The sequence below is a fragment of the Peromyscus leucopus genome, chromosome 4 (genome assembly GCF_004664715.2).
Source record: "Peromyscus leucopus breed LL Stock chromosome 4, UCI_PerLeu_2.1, whole genome shotgun sequence".
NCBI lineage: Eukaryota > Metazoa > Chordata > Mammalia > Rodentia > Cricetidae > Peromyscus > Peromyscus leucopus.
In genome coordinates, this window is record NC_051066.1 from 132,114,334 (window position 1) to 132,134,997 (window position 20,664).

The window sequence follows — 20,664 nt, forward strand, 5'->3', positions numbered from 1 at the left end:
TTGCCGGGTCTTTCTCGATAGACTTCGTCACTAGCCTCTCCGGCAATACCAGCAGGCACTTCATTCCTGCTCAGACACCTGACCATCCTCCGGAGTCTTTCCTCCTGCTGGCCCATCCAAATAGATGCGATGCTCTCGAATGCCTCGGGACCATCTGTTGTAACTTACCCAGCTTCTCTCTCCTCCCCAGGCCATCTTGGTTTTCCAAGTGCGCTCCTTAGCCGCACCAGTGATCATCTCTTCCCACCCCCATCCCCCTCTAATCTCACCACCGCCTCTGCAGTCTGCCGGCTCTTCTCTTAGGGCCACATTTTTTTTCTCTCTCTCCTTATCCTCTGTTCTTCTTCCCCTGTCATTCATTACTCAGCTCTGGCTCCTCAGGGACTGAAATCCCGCCCTGTGGCCAGCAGACCAATCACACTGTTCTGTCTATGATCTCCACATCTTTGGTTCGGCCCAGCTATTTCGGTCTGCTGTACCTGCACTATTTTTCACTTTCCTCTGGGTTTTACACCTCTTTCGGCACTTGGAAGGTGTCAGACGTCTTAGAGTTAGTTAACTGCTGTCAGGGTTAGGCTTCTGACATGGCTGATGATTGATTAATGGGTCAAGGTGTAAAAAGATGGAAGATAAGTCATTCCTTTTAAAACTGAAGGAGACTTGCTTCTTTCGGTTCGCTTTTATCTTTTTTTTTCTTCAGAAAGGACAATAGATCCTGTTACCTCATCAAGCTGGAAAGCCAAAACATAACTGATAAATTTCAGCAAATACTTTTTTTCTGCCTTTACTAGATACCAGGATTTATGCTGCATGTCTTTGTGTACATTACTTATTAAGCCTCTTCAAGATGAATTCCTTTCCTTGGTACTCAGACAGTGCCTCCCAAGCCAACTGTTCATTCATTTACTCATTTATGAACTTGGTGACTATTGACTCAGACACTGTGCTAAATACCATAGCAGGTTTAAAAACAATGGCGGCTTCTGTTCCCCAGGAACTCAATGCAGTTGGAGAAACAGATAGAATCAGTGAACAGGTATGATGCATGGCAGTAACAACATTTAGCAGTGTGTACAAGTTTCTTCAGGAATAAAGAAGGCCACCTAGCTCTACCAGGGGTTTTTAAGGAAAGTATAAGGAAAGTGGGGACACTGAAGGATGAGTAGGAGTGTGCCACCATGAATCAAGAGAATGGGGTTTGCAGCCACTAGGAAGAGCCTGGAACTATGAAAGAGCAAAGAATGCTTGGGAGTTGGTGTGTGTTCGGTGTGATCAGAGGCTTCTCCCAAGAGAAGTCAGAGGAGCATGTGAGTGGCAGAGATGCGGTAAGCAGTGGATCCAGGAGCTGACTGGTCTCTGGTCCATGTTCTTTAGCAGAGAGAATACGGCACAGAGACCTAATGCTTTGATGACAGGGTTTAACCTGGGAATAGATGTTAGAGCAGGTGAATGGCTGAGTGACTTGTCAGCTTCCTGGACATTCCTACCTGTCAGTATTTGAGTTTTGTGGCTGATCATGGGCTGAGGGTTGAGTCCCAAATGATTCTTTGTAACATGGCCACTTTGAGATAGACGACTGTATGCCATCTCTCTCCATTTCCCTCCTTCCAACCTCTTCACCTACTCTCACCCAAAGTTCCAGTCCTTTTTACGTATTTCCCAGAATGTGCCACCCATACCTGCTGGACAGTTCGAATCTCATCTCCACCTGGACATCTTCCATGACCTCACCTTTCCCTTTATCCCTTCCCCCCCCTTTTTCCCATAGAACCCTCTCCATATCTGTTCTGTACTGCTATATTTTCATCACAGGGTCACTTGTCAGTTTGTGAATTCCTTAGTCATTGTTGTACCCCCAAACCTTGCACAGTGCCTAGCATGTATGAAGTGTTTGATAATGTTTGTTGACTGGACAAAATGAACAACTAAAGCATGTCCAACTCGGCATTGGCTATACAGAGATGGAGGGAGCCTTCCCACAAGGAGCTTAGAATCTGGTGGATGGTGATATGCAATGATTGGAGCCCAATGTTATAAGATCCATAATATCTGTAATAGGAGTTTAGAGAGCACCGAGGAGAGAAAACTCACTTAGCCTGGGAAGTCTTCCAGGGGTAGTAATTTATGGATTGAACATTAAAATATGAAAGGTTTTTGCCAAACTAAGACTACTCGGCAGAGAGAAACGTATGTGCAGAGGCATAGAGAGAATCAGTGTTGGGGGACTGTGAGTATTGACACTCGGCAGCATCATTCGAAGGGAAAACATGTTTTAGACACCAAATATGAGAGAAGTAAAGTTGTCGCTCTTTTGCGGGTGTTCCAAGACTATTATTCTGGCAATTTGGCTTTTAATCAGTTTTATCACAAGGCAGTGAAGATGTTATAGTTGCCTTTGGTGAAAATAAAGAGTAACTTACTTACAGATCTGGCAGCTACCTTCTAAAAGTGATTTGATTTGGCTTACAATAAGGGACATATTCACAATAAAGTTGTTTGTATAGAAACAAAAGCCAAAAGCTCTTGGGCTAAAGATGTAACTCAGTTGGTAGAGTGCTCACCTAGCACGCATAAAGCTTTGATTCCCTAGCACCCAATAAAACTGGGCATGGTGGCACATGCCTACAATCTTAGCACATCTTGGAGGCAGGAGGATCAGAAAGTTCAAAGTCACCATCGACTATGTAGTAAGTTCAGAGAGTACATGAGAAGGGAATGGTACCTTCCCAAGGTGCCTCCCCTACACTCACTCATCAGTACTCAGGATGACCCTCTGGAGATGGGCAGAGAATTGGGTTTTGTGGCTGCAACTCTGGCATTGAGGGTGTTCCTGACACATTAAGAATGTGGAAGTTTCATTCATTTTCCTGTAGGTGACACAGGGACCCTCGGGGTTCTCATTTCTTTGGATTTCCATCCCTTCTCACCTTTGGGGGTGGGGTAAGCTCCTTTACCTTGCTATCCTGCGGTCTCACTGCTCTCTTGACCTTTGTGGGGGACCAGCCCCCACTTTATCCTGGGTACTCTTGAGGAGAGAGGGATAAAAAAGTATCAGGTAGAAAGAGAGACCTAGTTGATGAGAAGACAGAAACACAGGATGGCTTCAGGAGGACTTGGGTCAATAACCAATGGCCCAGAACTTTATTCAAAAGGGCTTTTATAATACGGCCAAGGGGTGAGGCAAAAGACCTCCCCCTAGCTAGATACAGCCAAGTGCAGACCCTTCCAAACACCTGGTACTCATGCCCTGTGGTCAAATCATCCCCTTGTGCAACCCTGCTGGGTAAAGGAACCTCAGATTCTCTGACCTTGAGTAATTTGGGCCTCCACAGATCCTCTTCACCCAAACTTTTTCTAGTCTCTGTAGTGTTTGATATTGAGCTCCGGGCCTTTGTGCCCACTAGTCAAGAGCCCAACTACTGAGTCACATCCTCAGGCATTTTTTTTCCCTTTTTAGAAAATGATTCCATTAAAAACAAAAACAAAAACTTGGAAAGCAGAAAAGCACAAAAGAAGTCCTCCATGGTACTCTCTAACCAAGAGATATTAAGCTAGGTTGATTTTTATTGTTGCTGTTGTTTAACTTTGGAGGGAGCTGAGGCTGTAGATGAATACAAGAAGTCCGGGTTCAATCCTCTGCACATGTGTGCATGCACACACACGCACACGCACACACACACACACATGCATATGCACACACACACACTGTTGACATCAACTAAGGCTTTCAGGAAGTTGACAGGACCAGGACAAAGAACTGACAGCCCCTCACCCGAATCTTCAACTGTTAGCGGGTGACTGCAGTTCCTTCATCTGGCTATCTTTCTCTCTCTCAAAATATATTTATGCATTTATTTTGGAGCCCATTAAGCACCAGTTGCAGATACCACACATTCTTATGTAAGCCTTCAATGTGTATTTCTGAAAGGCAGGAAATTCTCTTACATAATAGATTTTTCTATGCATTTATTATTTATATATATATGGAATATGTTGCTTTGCTTATTTATAATTGTTTATAATGGATTGCTTCTCGGAGAGATGGTTTAGCAATGAAGACTATATGTATTCTCCTGCTAACAGATATGGTGCAGTGTGAGGCTCTGTCAGATTGACTTCAGGCACAGCGTGTTTTAGGAGGGAAGGCATCCTCGGGCTGTTCTACCTCAGTGAGTTAGCTGTCCCTGTGCTCCTGCGTGCTGGGCTCATGTCGGTGGGAAGCACCAAAGTTGTGAATAAAAAGAGCAGGGAAAAGCTCTGAATACAAAGTTAGTGTCATTCTGTAGTGGACAGCCAATGAGAGGGTGACCGTGGGGTGGTGAGCCAATCAGAGGTCCGTATTCTGGAGGTTAACATGACCACGTATGCAGGGTGAAATGGAGGATTCAGTCAGAGTGTGGGTCCATACGTACTTTGGGTGAAATGATCCCCAGTTTAAATCTCTGCCATGTGGAACGGAGCCTTCTCCAGCCTAATGCACCGTTTTCTTTCACATGCCTTTCAGAACTGGTTAAAATCCTATGGCTATCTGCTTCCCTATGAGTCACGGGCATCTGCATTGCATTCCGGGAAGGCCCTGCAGTCGGCAGTGTCCACCATGCAGCAGTTTTACGGGATCCCAGTCACCGGTGTGTTGGATCAGACAACAATCGAGTAAGATTTGCATAGGACATTGTGCCTTTGAACTCTCTGGACTCTGTTCACATCTGTCGTGGTCATACGATGCCCATCCTCCCTCCCTATATTTCTATATTTTAATGCCTCCTTGGGAGATAATACCAAAGAGTGCCCTTTCATGGGTCCAGCTCTGGTTCATTCTTCACCCCCACCCCACCCCCCATATCTCTGCTATTAACTTTATGCTGTGTGACTGGAGACAAGTCACTTAACCCTTCTGGGCCTCAGTTTCCTTGTCAGTACAGTGAGGGAGTGGGTTATGGAAGGTCTCTCTAGTCTCATCAGGTCCCAGTAACTAAGAGCTCTCTCTGGCACCCTCGGGGGCGCCCTAAGATGTGTGTGCACGGCTCACTGGATGCAGAGAACTGTGGAGCAATCGCAGGCTGGCAGTTCTTGTCCCACTTTCCCCATCTACCAAACACCTGCTGGGTGCCCGCATGTGCCAGGCACTGTGCTTAGCCCCAGCCTCCTACTCAGCTGTTTTGTGAAAAACACAGTCATCTGGCCACGCCATCCTAGGGCTCAGAAACATACCAACCCCAGGGAGATGCTGAGGAGGCAGTAACATAAATCCAGCCATGAGAATAGTTCTCACCACTCGGGGACACCGAAAAGAGGATGGAGAGGAGAGGGTCACAAAGCCAGCCTAGAAGGAGTGGCCAGAGAGGGGGAAGGAAGGGGGCATGGCCAGCTGGGTTAGCTGCTGAGTGTCCAAACAGAAAGGTGGCTGAAAGGCTTTGCTGGGCTTAGGAATCAAGAGGTTGTGGCTAAGCTCACTGGGATGGTGGGAACACAGTCAGAGGGTGATGAGGGGAGGAGACATGAGCAGCTGAGATGGCAAGTGGTGGGAAGACTTTTGAGAAGCCTGAGGACAAAGGGAAGGGGAAGAACTGGGTGGTGGGCAGAAAAGGATATGTTTTTATTTGTTTCTCACGGGAGAAAGTTGGGCCAGCGAAGTGGCTCACTGGGTAAAGGTGCTTGTTGCACCAGCCATGTGTTAGGTTCCCCAGAACCCATGTAAAGGTGGGAGGAGAGAACCAACTCTATGATATTCTACATGCATGTGTGCAGACAGACAGACAGACAGACACACACACACACACACACACACACAAGTAGGGGGCTGGAGAAATGGCTCAGCATTTAGGACCCCATATTGCTCTTGCATAAGACCCAGGTTCAATTCCTGACACCCACATGGTGGCTCACAACTTCCTGTGACCCCAGTTCCAGGGTCTGATACCTTCTTCTGACTTCTGAGGTCTCCTGTGTGCACCCTGCTGCACAAACATACACTCAGGCATGCACATTCCCATCAAAAATAAAACAAATATTTAAAATAGAAATAAATAGAAATGTTAAAAGATGAGAGTAGCTTGATTATGTTTTGGTTTGATTTTGCTTTGTTTAAGACAGGATCTCTCTACATAGTCCTAGCTGTCCTGGAACTCAGGATTTAGACCAGGTTGGCCTTGGACTCAAAGAGATTCTCCTGCCTCCCAAGTACTGGGATTAAAGGTATCTGGCACCATTATGCCTAGCCGGTTTGTTTGTTTGTTTGTTTGGTTGGTTGTTTTTTTTTTTTTTTTTAGAAATAGCCATAGGCTGAAAAGATGAGCCCAGCAGGTAAAAATGCTTGCCACACAACCTAATGACCTCAGTTCAATCCCTAGATCCCACACTGAAAGGAGAGAACCATCTCCTAAAGGTTGTTTTCTGACCTCGTGTGTGGACATATACCCATTAATAATAATAATAAATGCAAATAAGTAAACATTTTTGAACTAAAAAGAAAATCTCCACGAAAGCCACTGGAACTGTTTGGGGAGAGGCATTCAGGCCAGGAAGGCAGAGAAAGAGCAGAAATGAGTTTCTAAAGGGGGAGATGGAGCCCACGTGAGGGCGGCGGCAGATGGCAGGGCCGGCTGAGGACAGCGGAGAACTGGCAGAAGGCAGGATGGGAAATGCACACAATGGTGGCTCGAGAATCAGTTCATCCCTCAGACAAGTTACTCTGGGATGGAATCATCTCTGGGGGACTTGGAGTGCTGAGCTTGGACGCAAATCCTTGAGTCCATTATTCCAAGCTGCAAAACTTAAAACTTGGCGATCCGTGATTCTATCCAGACATTTCCTGGTCCTTCCTTCTCTTACCGTGATATTCAGAGACAGTCCATCCAAAGGCTCCTAGGAGGCTGTGAGCAGAATCCTCGGTCCTTGGCCTTATGGGTGAGTGGCTTCTCGGTCCCAGCCTCCTTCCTGGGACGGTGTCATTTGTGCCAGCTTCACGGTAGAGCATCCTGCGCCAGGAGCACTGGTGTTTCTGCTGAGGCACCACCTGGCCTTGGATGCTCCTCTGTTCCAGAAAGCCCCAGGCCTGCTGGACAGGGTTCAAACCCCAGCAGGTGGCTGGGAAAAGAGGAGACAAAGGGAATGAACCGAGGAAAGAGGCAGTGTCGCCTGCCGGCAGCTCTGCCGCACCTCCTTAGGAAGACGGGAGCAGTGTTCTGGACACACAGAAGGAAAGAGCTGTCCACACTTAGTCCAAGACGGGAGCAGGGTGGGTAGAATTCAGAGGGCTCCACCTTAGCTCTGTGACTTTGGGCAATCGCTGCCTTTCACTGGATCCATTTTCTGCCGTAGGGTTCTCAGGTCTTACTCAGCCTTGCAGTATCAGGGATGGCCCTTGCTTCTCTGTCCAGGGTGTGTTAGTAAAAGGAAGTTTGATTCGCAATTTTAAGTACTATTTTTGAGTGTTTACCTTGGAAAATGTCACACATTTATTCCTTCACTCATTCATCCAGCCACATGGCTCCTCCAACTCAACTTTGTGCTAAGTTGAGAGGAGGAAACTAGAGCCCCGTCTTCCTTCACCACACTGCATTGACAGGCCACCCAGGCAGTGCAGCGGAGGGCCTGCCTCCCTGACTTCTGTTTTCTAAATGACCTGACTTATCCACGAAATCCTGACAACCTGAGTCTGATCCCTAGAACCCATGTCAAGGTAGAAGAGGACCGATTCCATGTGCCATCCTCTGGGCTCCATGCATGCCGTTGCATACAGCACTCCCAAACACATTGTGTACACGCAGAAATAATAAAGAAATAATTTAAAACATTTAAAATAAAAATTCTAAAAGCAATTCAGGTGGAGTTGTATCTGCTTATAATCCTAACACGTAAGAGATGGAGGCAGAAGGATCATGAATTTGAAGCTAGCCTGGGCTACCTAGCAAGGTCAGTCTCAAATCAAAGAATTGTAAGAGCACACAAATGTGTGGGCACTGCAGATGTTTACACAGATGTGTGCTGCTGCTGTCATGGAGATTCACGACCGGTGTGAGTGTAGGGCTCTCTCTGAGTGAGTGGGGCACACCAAGAGGAGTAAGACCTAGTTCGTTCCCCCAGGGGCTTTTCACATGTGGTTAAAACAGCCTGCGGTCTTTTCTCCATTGCCAATGGCAACTGCTTTTAACAGCTGTGAATGAGGTCAGACATTCCCTTCCAGCGATGCCAAGTTCAGTGGGTCGGGTGTTGGGCCGGTGGGGAACATAAACTGCAGGACAGTCTGGCCCTAGTCAGTTGTGGCTTTTTAAATCTCCTACCTGAGCCCATCTTAAATCCCCAGTGATGCCCCAGGCTTGTTCCCTGTGCCTTTACCTGATAACCAACAAGTTTATCAAGACTGACTAAGTCCCAAGCACTAGACTAGCTTTGGGGCACAATGACAAATGTAACATGCTTCCTGTCCTCAAAGAATCTGCCATTATTAGAAGCAACAAAGTAATATCTAAAACCACAATACAATGTAACACGTGCTACAGAAAATTACATCCTACATCTGCTCAGAGACTTCTTCTGAGTCAGGGTCTCACTGTGCAGACTAGGCTGCCCTGCAACTTTTGGTCCTCCTGCCTCAGCCTCCCAAGACTTGTTTTTACAGAGCACCTGGGTGGTGAGCCACTTCTTAAACACCTAGAACACGAGGACATTTCCTGTCTCTCATGCTTTTCTGCTGTAGTGTCGAAGAGTTCTCATTCACTCATTCAGTCAGTCAGTCCATCATTGGTTAAGAAAACTCTATCGACCCCTTCTATGTGAGGCCCTGCGCCAGCCCAGGGATACAGGCAACTCTCCTATCCTCGAGCAGCTCAGAATCTGGTGAGAAAAGCAAAGCATCTCCAAGAAAGCAGATGTATACATTCCAGGAGGGAGAACCGCTAGAAGGAAACGTTAAGCAGGTTAAGCCGTATTGGGATTGCGTTGTTGTAGACATAGCAGTTCGTCAGGGACGCTCTCTCCAAAGGCAGAGGCCTGAATGAAGTAAAGGAACAAACTCTGTAGACAGAGGACTGCAAGCCAAGCAGACCTCCGCTGCAAAGACTCGAGAGCAGGGATGGCGACCACGGTCAGCGAGCAGTGTGACACCACTGTGACTGGCTGGCTGACGGGAGGAGGGTAACAAGCTGCTGGGCACGTGGGCAGGGGCAGACTGAGTCGGAGGTTCAAATTTTATTGCAGTTATGATGCTGATGAGGAAACTGGGGTTCATGTTGACTTCATCCCTGGCCTGGGGTCCTCCCTTGGTAGAACCAGAACTTACAAGGTCTTAAGTGTTTCTTAAACTCAAGTGTCTCCCCTTGGGAGTGAATGAATTAATGAAACGGTCAGTCTATCAAATAAATGTCTTATGTTCACTGCCATTCAGACTGGAGTTGTGGACTGGGCAACGCCCTCCTAGAGTGTTCACTGACCATAATGTGTGTGTGTGTGTGTGTGTGTGTGTGTGTGTGTGTGTGTGTGTGTGCCTTCTCTCTGCCCAGGTGGATGAAGAAACCCCGATGCGGCGTCCCTGATCATCCCCACTTGAGCAGGAGGCGGAGACACAAGCGCTATGCCCTGACTGGACAGAAGTGGAGACAGAAACACATCACCTACAGGTGCCCCTTGCTTCTCCCCGGGCTTGACCCCCATGCTCACCTTGTTTTTCCTGCCCAAGTCTCTGAGGTTCACGTGGTAGGTGTGTCTGGGGTTGGGGTTGGGGTCAGGACCAAGGCCAGGCATGTGGACATCAGGACCAGAGGCTGAGAGCCTGTGACCCAGAGGCTGAGAGCCTGTGACCCTGTCTTCCTTGTGGCCTCCACAGGTGACTCTGGCTTCAGGTTTCCTGGTTTGCCTGGTCCTTTGGGAATTAGTTGTGTTCCGTCTAGACACCTACAGTTTTTAGTTACTGAACACGGGGTATGAATTGTTTAGTAGGATTCTGCTGTGTAAAGACCCAAGGCAGAGCTCACTGTTTATGCTGAAAACTTCCCTGCCTCTGCAGGATTCCCAATTTCATCCTGACAGACTTCACCCAAGATGCCCAATGCAGAGTCTCTGCTCTTTCTCTCTCTCTCTCTCTCTCTCTCTCTCTCTCTCTCTCTCTCTCTCTCTCTCTCTCTCTCTCTCTGCTTTTGTTTTTGTTTTTGAGACAGGGTTTTTCCATGTAACAGTCCTGGCTGTCCTGGAACTCACTCTGTAGCCCAGGCTGGCCTTGAACTCACAGAGATCCGCCTGGCTCTGCCTCCTGAGTGCTGGGATTAAAGGCATGCACCACTACTGCCTGGCCTCTGCTGTTTCTTAAGGAGAGTAAGGAATGAAGACATGGGTCACAATAGTCATTCCGTGCCTGAGAAACCCAGGGCAGACCAAAGCCGTCTCAAAGCCCCACAGTGGCTGAGACAAGGATAATGAAACCCAGCACAGCAGGGCCAGACACCAGGATTCACAGAGACTTGGGCAAGGACCAGGCTAGAAAGGGCTCTGCTTGGCACCTCTCAGAACTCTGATTCTGTCTCAGATTGGTTCCCGGGGTACAGTAAAAGAAACTGAGGCAGAGATTACAGGGTTAAAGTAAGGGCGTTCCTTACTGACAAGATGTATGTATCAGAACAGGACTTTTTTTTTTTTTTCAAAAAGAGAAGGAAACTTAAGAGGAATCTAGGTTAGAAGACTCAGGTCTTCCGAAGACGAGGAATGGATCAAGAGGAAGGGGGAAAGTTTCTAGCCCACCTCTGACCTTACCTTCCATTACCCAACCTCCCTAGACCTCTGCTCCCTTCCCGTGGAATGGGTAAGATGATCCATGCCCCAGTCCTTCTTGGGACAGAGCACTCATAAGTAGTCGTGTTCCATTGTGGAAAACCGTGCACCAGATACAGTTACCTTAAAGAACTAAGTCAGGCGTTGGATTAAGTCATGTGCTGCCCTACGCCAGCTGCTGATAGGCCAGCAATGGCTAGTTCTTTTCCACTGTAATGCCTCTGTACTATTTGAGTATATCTGTGACTTTTACAAATGTATATATTTTCTGTATTGGGAGAGAAAGAGCTAAATTTAAAGGAGTCTACCTATCAGTTTTCTACTACACGTTGGATGGAATCCCTTATGCAACACAAGCCTTGTCAGGAATAAAAACTCCGATGAAAACAAAGCTATTCTGATGGGGGAAGGGGGTGATGATCTTCCTAGTCAGCCTATTCTTTAGCCCCTCTAGGCCTCTCAATAGAATTCTAGGACTCAAAATGTGAAGGCCACTGGACCATACTGGCTCTGACATCCCTTTCAGCCCCACTGGTCTCTGATTTTGTATTCATTTCCAATGATCTTCTCTCTCTCACCAGCATTCACAACTATACCCCAAAGGTGGGTGAACTGGACACGAGGAAAGCTATTCGACAGGCTTTCGATGTGTGGCAGAAGGTGACCCCTCTGACTTTTGAAGAGGTGCCATACCATGAGATCAAAAGTGATCGGAAGGAGGCAGACATCATGATCTTCTTTGCTTCTGGTTTCCACGGCGACAGCTCCCCATTTGATGGGGAAGGGGGCTTCCTCGCCCATGCCTACTTTCCTGGCCCAGGGATTGGAGGAGACACTCACTTCGATTCAGATGAGCCCTGGACACTAGGAAATGCCAACCATGATGGTAAGGACATGAGAGGATGGCGTGGGGGAGTCAGTGCTGGGCTGTTCAATTTTCAGGGAGAGATGTGCCTAGGATGCATTTGGAGACACCATTGATGAGAGACCTACTTTTCAGAGCTTCTTGTCTAAGAACTAAGGACTCAAAAGAGTGAGAACTGTGGTCTCTGTTAATATTCAACACTTGATCTACCAGGGCCAGGGCCATAAAGATGGGTGAGACCACCTAGAAGTTGGTGTAATTGGGCTGAGGCAGGATTGCACCACGAATAAGAAAATGATGTGTGAGAGGCTGAAGAAACAGGTTAAAAGGCTTTAAAATGGAACGTGAGCTCTGTTGGGTTCTGGTCCCAAAGTTACCCTAAGCCGTGGCCTGACCTTTCTAGCATCCTCAGATAACTTGCCCTGCACCACCGATTCTGCAGATATTCGCGAAGCAATGTCAGGCAGTGATAGCCACTCGTCATTGAAGAATTCATCCATATGAGCCAAGACACTTGCTTAGCAAATGGCAATGGACACAGTGTTGTGCCCATTTACATTTTGTATTACATTCATTGATTTGTATGAGTGTATGTTGTGTTGGTGTGCACATGCCACAGCTCTCACGTAGAGGTCAGAAGACACCTTGGGGAGGTCAGTTTTCTCCTTCCATTGTGTAGGTCTTGGGAATCAGACTCAGGGGGTCATGTCTGGTGGCAGGTACTTCTCTACCTTGAGCCTTCTCACTGGCCCAATAAGCTATTTATTACATTCTTTAGTTATTATTTGTGGGGTGAGTGTGGATATGGAGAGTTCAGAGGACAACTTATGGGAGTCCTTTTACCCCTTCCACCAGGTAGGTCCAAGGGCTTGAACTTGGGTCATTGGGCTTGGTAGCAATTGTCTTTATCCACTGAGCCATTGTGCCAACTGTTAGGCCCATTCTTAAGATGAAGAGCTCAGGGCTCAAATGGTAGGTGGCAGTGCTGGAGCTCAAACCCTAGTTCAACAGGAGCCTCTGAAAGGGCTAAGGATGTAGCTCAATTGGTAGAGTCTTTGCCTAGCATTCATAAAGCCCTGGGTTCAATCCCCAGCATAAGCAAGGAGTGGTGGTACATACCTGTAATCCTAGCATACAGGAAGTGCATACAAGGCGGGCAGAGTAAGTAATCTCTAAGGTCTCTTCCAATGCAGGTGTGACATGGTACAGAGTCCTGCAATGACCAAGGGGTATGTGACTATTTAATTAAGGGCATAGGCAGAGTCTGCCCTCCGAAACCCAGAGTCAGGGCTCTATATAAGTAGCCCTGCCATAAGGCAGACTCTGCTGGAGGCTGAAGCTCAGGTGCTATAAAAATGCAACAGGAGTCAAGGGGACGGAGAGGCAGAGGATTCAGCCTTCAGATTATGGCAGATAGTAACGAATGGATGTTAAGGTCCCAAGGTCCATATCAAGTGCCTCCCACACACCATGTAAGTAGGTATTATCATCCCCATTTCACAGAGAGTCAAACAAAAGCATAGAGAAACATTATTCTATCCAAGGCCCCAGAGTTAGGGAGTAGTTATACAAGGCTTTGAATTTGGAAATTATAACCCTGGATTCCATACCCTCAGCCACCATGCTGAGCTTCCGTGGATCTCAAACTTTGAGAATCACCTAGAAACTTAAGAATGCAGAGCCCAGTCTTGAGGAACATCTCTGTCCTTGAAGTTTCTTACTCAGCCTGATCATGAGAACCACCAAGGGTCTTTTTAGAAACATAGATTGCTGTCCCTGGAGATCCTGATCCTTAATCTGGATCAAGTTTGGGAAACAGAGGACACCTGTTCTTTTCTTGGTGCAGCTTATGGGTGTGGCAGGCTCTTTGCGGCTCCTCCCTCAGAAGCCATGTCTGAGGTGGGCTGCTCCCCCGAGGACACTCCAGACCACTGTGTGAATCGGGGGTTCATCTCTCTCAGCATCTGTCCAACACTGGTCCAGGAGCTGGTTTGGCCAAGGCGATGCCCAGGGTGTTATGAGACTGTTCTGCTTCTTTGTCCTCTTCCCTCTTCCTATTTCTGCTGTTTCCTGTGAAGCTCCATTTCCTCTGGCTAGGCGTCATCTCTCCTGTGTCCTGGATAACTTCCCTGGCCCTCTGTATACCCATGCTTTATCTTATTCTTATTTTTGGAGTGGTGTCAACAAATGACTGTGACGACTGATAAGGCGTCAGGGGGAAAAATCTATCATTTTCAGGCCCTGTTGTGTGCCAGGCACCGTCAGCTCAAGGGTTTTGTTTTTAGTTCTGGTAAACACAACTGAATTTTCAAACGGTTATTTTCCTATGGAGGTGCTAGGAAGAAACGCCTCTGCCTCACTTTCTGCCAAGCTCCAGGGTCTCCACAGTCATGCCCACTCCTTGCTTTTGAGGAGCTTGCTAGGCTCAGCCTCCAGTCCCAAGAACTGGCATGTGTGGCATGTGGGAAGGATCTAGAGTCTGTGAATGGACACCATTGTTATACTCCTCCTGCCTGATCATCCTGTCTTTAATGAACAACCTCCAACTCTGACAGAAATTCCAAGAGAGCTAATGTCTTCTCTGGACAGGAGTCAGGACATTGCTGTGTAAAAACAGAGATGAAGCAGGTACCACTTAGAAGCACAGCCATAGATCTCTGGCTGAAGGGGGGTCAGCCGTGAGCACTGCCCCAAGACAGGTTTCAGGTAGGGGAAAGAACTGCAGTTTATTGAGCACCTGGATAATGTGGCATTCGATTCCCACACAGACTCAGTGAGGGAGGGAGCAGACTCTCCTGGGAACTTTGGTCTGATCATTGGCTTTCTTTACGGAACAATTTCAAACTCTCTAAAGGAGGGAGACTGAGGAGGGCTCCAGTGATCGACACTAATGTTTGTACTGTGTCTACCCCTTCCACATGTATTTGGGGACTGAGGTTTTTTGTTTTATCTTTAGTTTATGTGTCTGAGTGTTTTGTCTACATCTGAGTGCACCACAAGCAGTGCCCTTGGGGGCCAGAAGAGGTTGTCAGATCTTCTGGAACTGGAGTTACAGATGGTTGTGGGCTGCCATGCGGGTGCTTGCAAATGAACCCTGCTCCTTTACAAGAGCAACAAGTGCTCTTTACCACTGAGCTATCTTTCCAGCCCCATGGCTGATGTATTTTAAAGAAAGAAAGACCCAGGTATAATGTAATTTTATATATGACTACTTTAGTTTGCCACTCTAACAAAGATGGAATTTTAATATAACCACAACATCAGTATCAAACTCAACAAAGTTAACAACTTCTTAAAACCTAATGCCAGAGCATTGGTAAAGTGCTTGTCATGTAAGCTTGAAGGCCTGAGTTTGATTCCCAGAACTCATGCAAAAAAGCCAGGTAGGGTGTCAATCGCTTGTAACCCCAGCACTGGGGAGGCAGAGACAGGGGGATGCCTGGGGCTTGCTGGCCAAGCAGCCTAGCCTAGTCAGGAAGCGCCAGGTCCAAGAAGAGACCCTGTCTCAAAACACAAGATGCAACAATGCCCAAGGTTGGCTTCTGGCCTCCACATACCCACACACACTTGTAGGCATACATACAAACAGACACAGACACACAGACACAGACACACAGACACACACACACACACACACACACACACACACACACACACACACACACACAAAATCTAATACACAGTGGCAGTGTCCCCAATTACCTCAAAGTGTCTTTTACAGTTGTTGGCTTGAATCAGGATCCAAACAAGATCCACATCACACATGGCTCTTTTAAAGTCTTGTCATTTAAAATGCACCCCACCCCCACATTTCCCTGTCTTGCATGGAAGACAGTCCTAAGTGTAGTCATTTGACTTGATGAGGCTCAAGTTCACCTTTCACCTGTCTCCCTCCTCATGATCCCTGAGTATTGCAGAGCAGAGCAGGCCTGACCAGGCGGAGGTTCGCTTTTGGGCAGGATCTTTCCTTGGTAGTATTGATATGTTCTGTTCACCACATCAGAAACACGTATGATTCAAGCTGTCCTGTTTTAAAAATAGAAAGGAAGAAAGACAGAAGGGAAGGAAGGAAGGAAGAGGGAAGGAAGGAAGCAAGGAAACAAACAGGAAGGAAGGAAGGAAGGAAGGAAGGAAGGAAGGAAGGAAGGAAGGAAGGAAGGAAGGAAGGAATGAATCAGTGTAGTCTACATCTGGACCCAAAGCTCCTGAGTCACAGTCCTCACTGCCCCGGGTTTAAAAGCTGTCCGAGACTCACACCTATAATTCCAGCACTCACGAGGATGGGAAGACTGCTGCAGTTCTCAGGCCAGCCAGGGCCAGGCAGTAAGTTCCAGACCAGCCGGAGGTCCAGAGACCCTGTCGGGGTGGCTCATGGGAGAAGTGCTCCTGTGCGAGCCTGAAGACCTCAGTTTGTAGGCCTAACACCCCCATAAAAGGCGGCTGTAGCAATGTGCACCTGTAACCCCGAGCCAGGGACAAAATTACGCAGACCCCACGGGCTCCCCGGCTAGCTGGTCTAACCAAAACAGCACACACTGGGTTTACTGAGAGACACTGTTTCAAAGTAAATAGAGAATTCTTAACAGCAATCTCTGATTTCTACAGGCATGCCCCTGTAGGTAAGCATGCCTGCGCACGTGCATACAACACACACACACACACACACACACACACACACACACACACACACACGCATACACACACACACACACACACACACACACACACACACACACACACACACACCTCTCCAGATTGCCACTGTGCAATTGTGCGTGTGGCTCTCATTCCCTACCCCACTGAAGTGTACAAAGGGGCAGTCTAGCCCACCACACCTTAAATCCATTTTCATTGAACTTTTCTCTGTTCCCATTTCTTTCAAATGAGTCAACCAGTGAAGTCAGCAGATACCCACTCAGTTCTGCCAGCGGGGACCCAGCTCTCAGTATTCCTTCCCAGAGGAAGAGCCTTCATGACCATACCCTGCTTCACGGGACAGAGCCTTTCCACACTTAGCTCACTAGCTCATTCCCCACGGGGTGGTGGTGGTGGTGGTGGTGTAGAGATTATAATCTTCCGCTTTACAGATGATGACGACGTGACCCTCTGCTGGGGGTATCGAGAAAGTCACACAGTTGGAAGGCGGCAGAGCCAGATGTGAAAGCCAGATGTGAAAGCCAGATGCCACATCTTTAACAGTCCCCACAGAGTCTGCAGCAGGTGGTCCAGGGACAGTACTTGGAAAACAGTAGTCCTGGATGCTGTCACTTTACCGTGTCAGACTCGGGCAACTTTGAGCCATTTTTCTGGGGCTACTGCCCCCAAGAAGCTCAGTCTTGGGGTAGAATACGTGCCCATGGCTGTAATTAATGAAAATTGGAAAGTGGCCAGTACCTAAAGCTGCCTGAGATTAAAATGCTGGCAGAAGGGGAAGGCAGCATTCTCGGCCAGCTGGGAGAGCCAGGCTGGTTTCCTGGGAGATGAGCACTGGGGTGAACTTCAGAGGAAGGAGGGTCTTCTAGGCACAGGGGACACCACTGATGAGAAGTCAGAGGGGAAGAGAGATGCCTTGGGGGGTGCTGCTGGAGTCAGGAAGATGGGGGGCCCCAGTGAGGAAGTCCATCCTAAGAGACAAGGTCTACTAGAGAAGCCAAGCAGTCTGTCATGCTGCAGGGCCCAGAGACTTCCAGAACACACACAACTGGGGACGCTGGTCCTCTCACACAGCTCAACACAACAGTGGTAATGAGTAATGATCTGCCTGTGCCAGGACCTGGTATGGCACTTTGTTTACCTTGACTCATTAATCCTTGTCCCTGTTCTTATGAGGAAGGCAGCCATTATTCTCTTTGCTGCAGAGAAAGAGCTCTTGAAATGCCACACTGCTAGGACATGGCAGAGCTGCAGAAGCCATATTCCAATCCCTCTGCTTTCTGCCTTTGGGGAGTGGAGACCCCAAAAGCCTTCTCTCCGTGAGGCACCAGGCTCTTCTCCATAGCTGACCCCTTCCCCATCCCTCTATGTTCCCTCACACACTCAGTCTGGCTGCTCTCCCCTCCCCTTCCCTCTGGTCCCCAACGCTCTCCTGATTCTGTGTAGTAGGATGCTGGCTTCTCAGCTCTTCTCTTCCTTTTGGTCCTGGGAAGAAGCCCACAGGCCTCTTTCCTTTAAGGGATTTCACTCTTCACACAATGGGCACAAGCCAAGGACAATGGCTGAAAATACCCAGGGGCTCCCTGGCTCCCTGCTGAGGTCCCTGTGGATGGTCCCTAGGAGAGGCCTGGTCGGGAGAGAGACCCGGAACAGCTTGTCCAGGTGGAGCAGGGAGCAGAGCCAGGCCGGGCCGCGGGAAGCTGAGCTGCCTTTGAGCTGCCTTCTGCCAGCCCCAGGCGCCACCTTGGTTTGGAGTGATGCTAAAAGATGAGCTCACCGCTTCCCTGCTGCTGGAGGGACCAGGACCCGAGGAAGGAGCTGGGGGCAACCTGGCTTTCTCCCGTCAGCCTGCCTTTCTCAGCAGAAGGCCAGCCTAGGCTCTTGGCCAACCTTGTCGTGATCTTGCCCATCCCCCATCCCTCTCCATCGCTCAAAGGTGGCTTCGTGGCTGCTGCTGCTGGTGTCAGTGGAGAGTCAGTCTGAGTCCGGTCTGTAGAATGCTTCTCTTTTCCCAAGCCCTGCTCAAAAGGCCAGATAACTCTCATCCTCATCTGACTCTCCTGGGGGCCTTGATGGGCTTAGGTAGGGCAGCTCTACCAGGAATACCCGACCCAGAATGGGCAGTAAGGTTCCTGAATTCTGGTGGCCTCCCTAGACTTTGAGATGGCAGAAAGGGACCGAGACATGCCTAGGACTGGGAGATAAGGGGCAGATCTCAGGGGAGAACCAATGCCAGAGATATAAGAAGGAGTCCCTAACTGCACAGAGAAGTACCAGATCCAATGCCCTGCCCAACTCCTTGGCCAATTTCTTTCCCAATACTATGGTTAGTTAATGTCTACAAATTCAGGCCTTGACCTACCCAAGGCTTAAAATGGAAATTGAAGGGAGCCAGCTTTAAGAGAATCTGGTTGCTGAAACCCCACCAGCCTTTCTGGCCAGGGGCTTCTTCTGTGTGGTCTAGCTCATGTCTTATGGGCCATAGCAACCTAGCAACAGTTCCTGCAATGACGTGCATTTCACACCTGCTGGCTCTTCAGTCCTCATCCAGCCAATGAGTTAGGTCTGGTGTTTCCTTTCTACAAACCAGGACACTGAGGTTGAGGTGTTGGCCCGGGTTCACAAAGCTTGTGGGTGTGGCCCTGGAAGTGAAGGGGACCTGTCCCATCTCAGGGTGCTCAAAACCACCACACCTCACTGCCCCTCAGTTCCTTGTTTAGGATCCTTTGTCCCAATCTCAGCACCAGGTTCCCACCTGTTCTTGACCCTTCAACTTTGATTATAGCCAGGAGTTCCAGAACTAGGGTCCTGCTGCCCCACACGGAGCCCTGTACACACCAGACCTCCTGAAGATGACTACCCACCAGCCACCCCAAGGACTTACTTCTCGTCTTGCCATAGCTTCCTTGATTCTGCTCACCAGCACCCCAGTACCTGCACCCCACCTTCTGAACTGATGCCACTGATCTACCTGCCTCCGGTCTCCTTTGCCTCTAATCCTCTCTCCGATGGTAACCAGGGTGACTTCATCGTGCCCCACCTCCTCTCCTGCTATCCCTGCCCCCCCCCCATGACCAAGAGACTGATCCAAATTCCTTTGTAGGGCATCACAGAGCCCGGCCTGCCAGCCTGGCTGACCTCATCTCTCCCTGGCCCTCCCTTTGTGCTTTGTTCTAGAGCCAAGTGGAATGAACTGCTTGTCCCTGGACCTGGTTTACAGCAGTATCTCTGCCAGGAATGCTACTCCGCCCTCTTCCTCTCTAACCCTGAATCCATTCTTTAGACTAATGACTTACGCTTCCCCCGTAGGGTGTCCTCCCAGAGCATCTTCCTCCAATCCAATGGGACTTAGTAGCACAGACATGTAGTCCCAGGTACTTGGAAGCTGAGGCAGGAGAGTTGCAAGTTCAAGGCCCCAAAATAAAAATTAAAAGAGGGGGCTGGAGAGATGGCTCAGAGGTTAAGAGCACTGGCTGCTCTTCCAGAGATCCTGAGTTCAATTCCCAGCAACCACATGGTGGCTCACAACCATCTGTAATGAGATCTGGTGCCCTCTTCTGGCCTGCAGGCACGCAGGCAGAACACTGTATACATAATAAATAAACCTTTAAAAAAAAAAAAGATATTGCTCAGTCTTTACACACATCTGTTGTTAAAGCACCCCAGTGCCTGGATACTGTGTAGCTTTTGCTATTTTTGCATGTACCCCTCTGTACTAAGAGGTACATAGGCAAAGATTATGTTTGATTTCTCTATGTCCCCAGTGTCCAACAGAGGGGCAGGGGATATGCTAAGTGTTTAATATGCTAAGTAACGGACTGACTAAATACTAAGTGGTGGGTACCTCCTATGTCTCTCTCTACAGGCAACGACCTCTTCCTGGTGGCTGTGCATGAACTGGGCCATGCACTGGGACTGGAACACTCTAATGACCCCAGTGCCATTATGGCACCCTTCTACCAATACATGGAGACACACAACTTCAAACTTCCCCAGGATGACCTCCAGGGTATCCAGAAGATTTACGGTGTGTGTAGTTGTGGTGGGGGGCCACTGTTGTTAATGTGAGCATGGGCTGTGGCAGGTGTGGGCCACTGTTGTTAATGTGAGCATGTTCTGTGGCAGGTGTGGGGCCCATGTTGTTAATGTGAGCATGTTCTGTGGCAGGTGTGGGCCACTGTTATTAATGTGAGCATGAGCTGTGGCAGATGTGGGGCCACTATTGTTAATGTGAGCAAGTTCTGTGGCAGCTGTGGGGTTGGGCCCTTTGCCCATTGCCAGGGAGGGGGTTCGAGCTGTGACTGGGAAGGGCAAAGTGAGGTGAGGCCTACTCATTCCCTCTTTTCTACCCTTTTCCCCCACCTCCTGGTTACCTCCTGTTCTCA

The 20,664-nt window shown here is 48.6% G+C and overlaps 1 protein-coding gene across 1 annotated transcript in view; it reads left to right on the forward strand.

Annotated features, from left to right (window-relative positions):
* Mmp24 (matrix metallopeptidase 24) overlaps positions 1 to 20,664 on the forward strand; it is a 45,173-nt gene that overhangs the window by 13,975 nt on the left and 10,534 nt on the right. The window contains exons 2-5 of the mRNA XM_028889013.2: positions 4,505 to 4,653; positions 9,501 to 9,617; positions 11,343 to 11,647; positions 20,145 to 20,306. Of these exons, the coding sequence (XP_028744846.1) occupies positions 4,505 to 4,653; positions 9,501 to 9,617; positions 11,343 to 11,647; positions 20,145 to 20,306 (733 nt within the window). The remainder of the gene's footprint in view (positions 1 to 4,504; positions 4,654 to 9,500; positions 9,618 to 11,342; positions 11,648 to 20,144; positions 20,307 to 20,664) is intronic.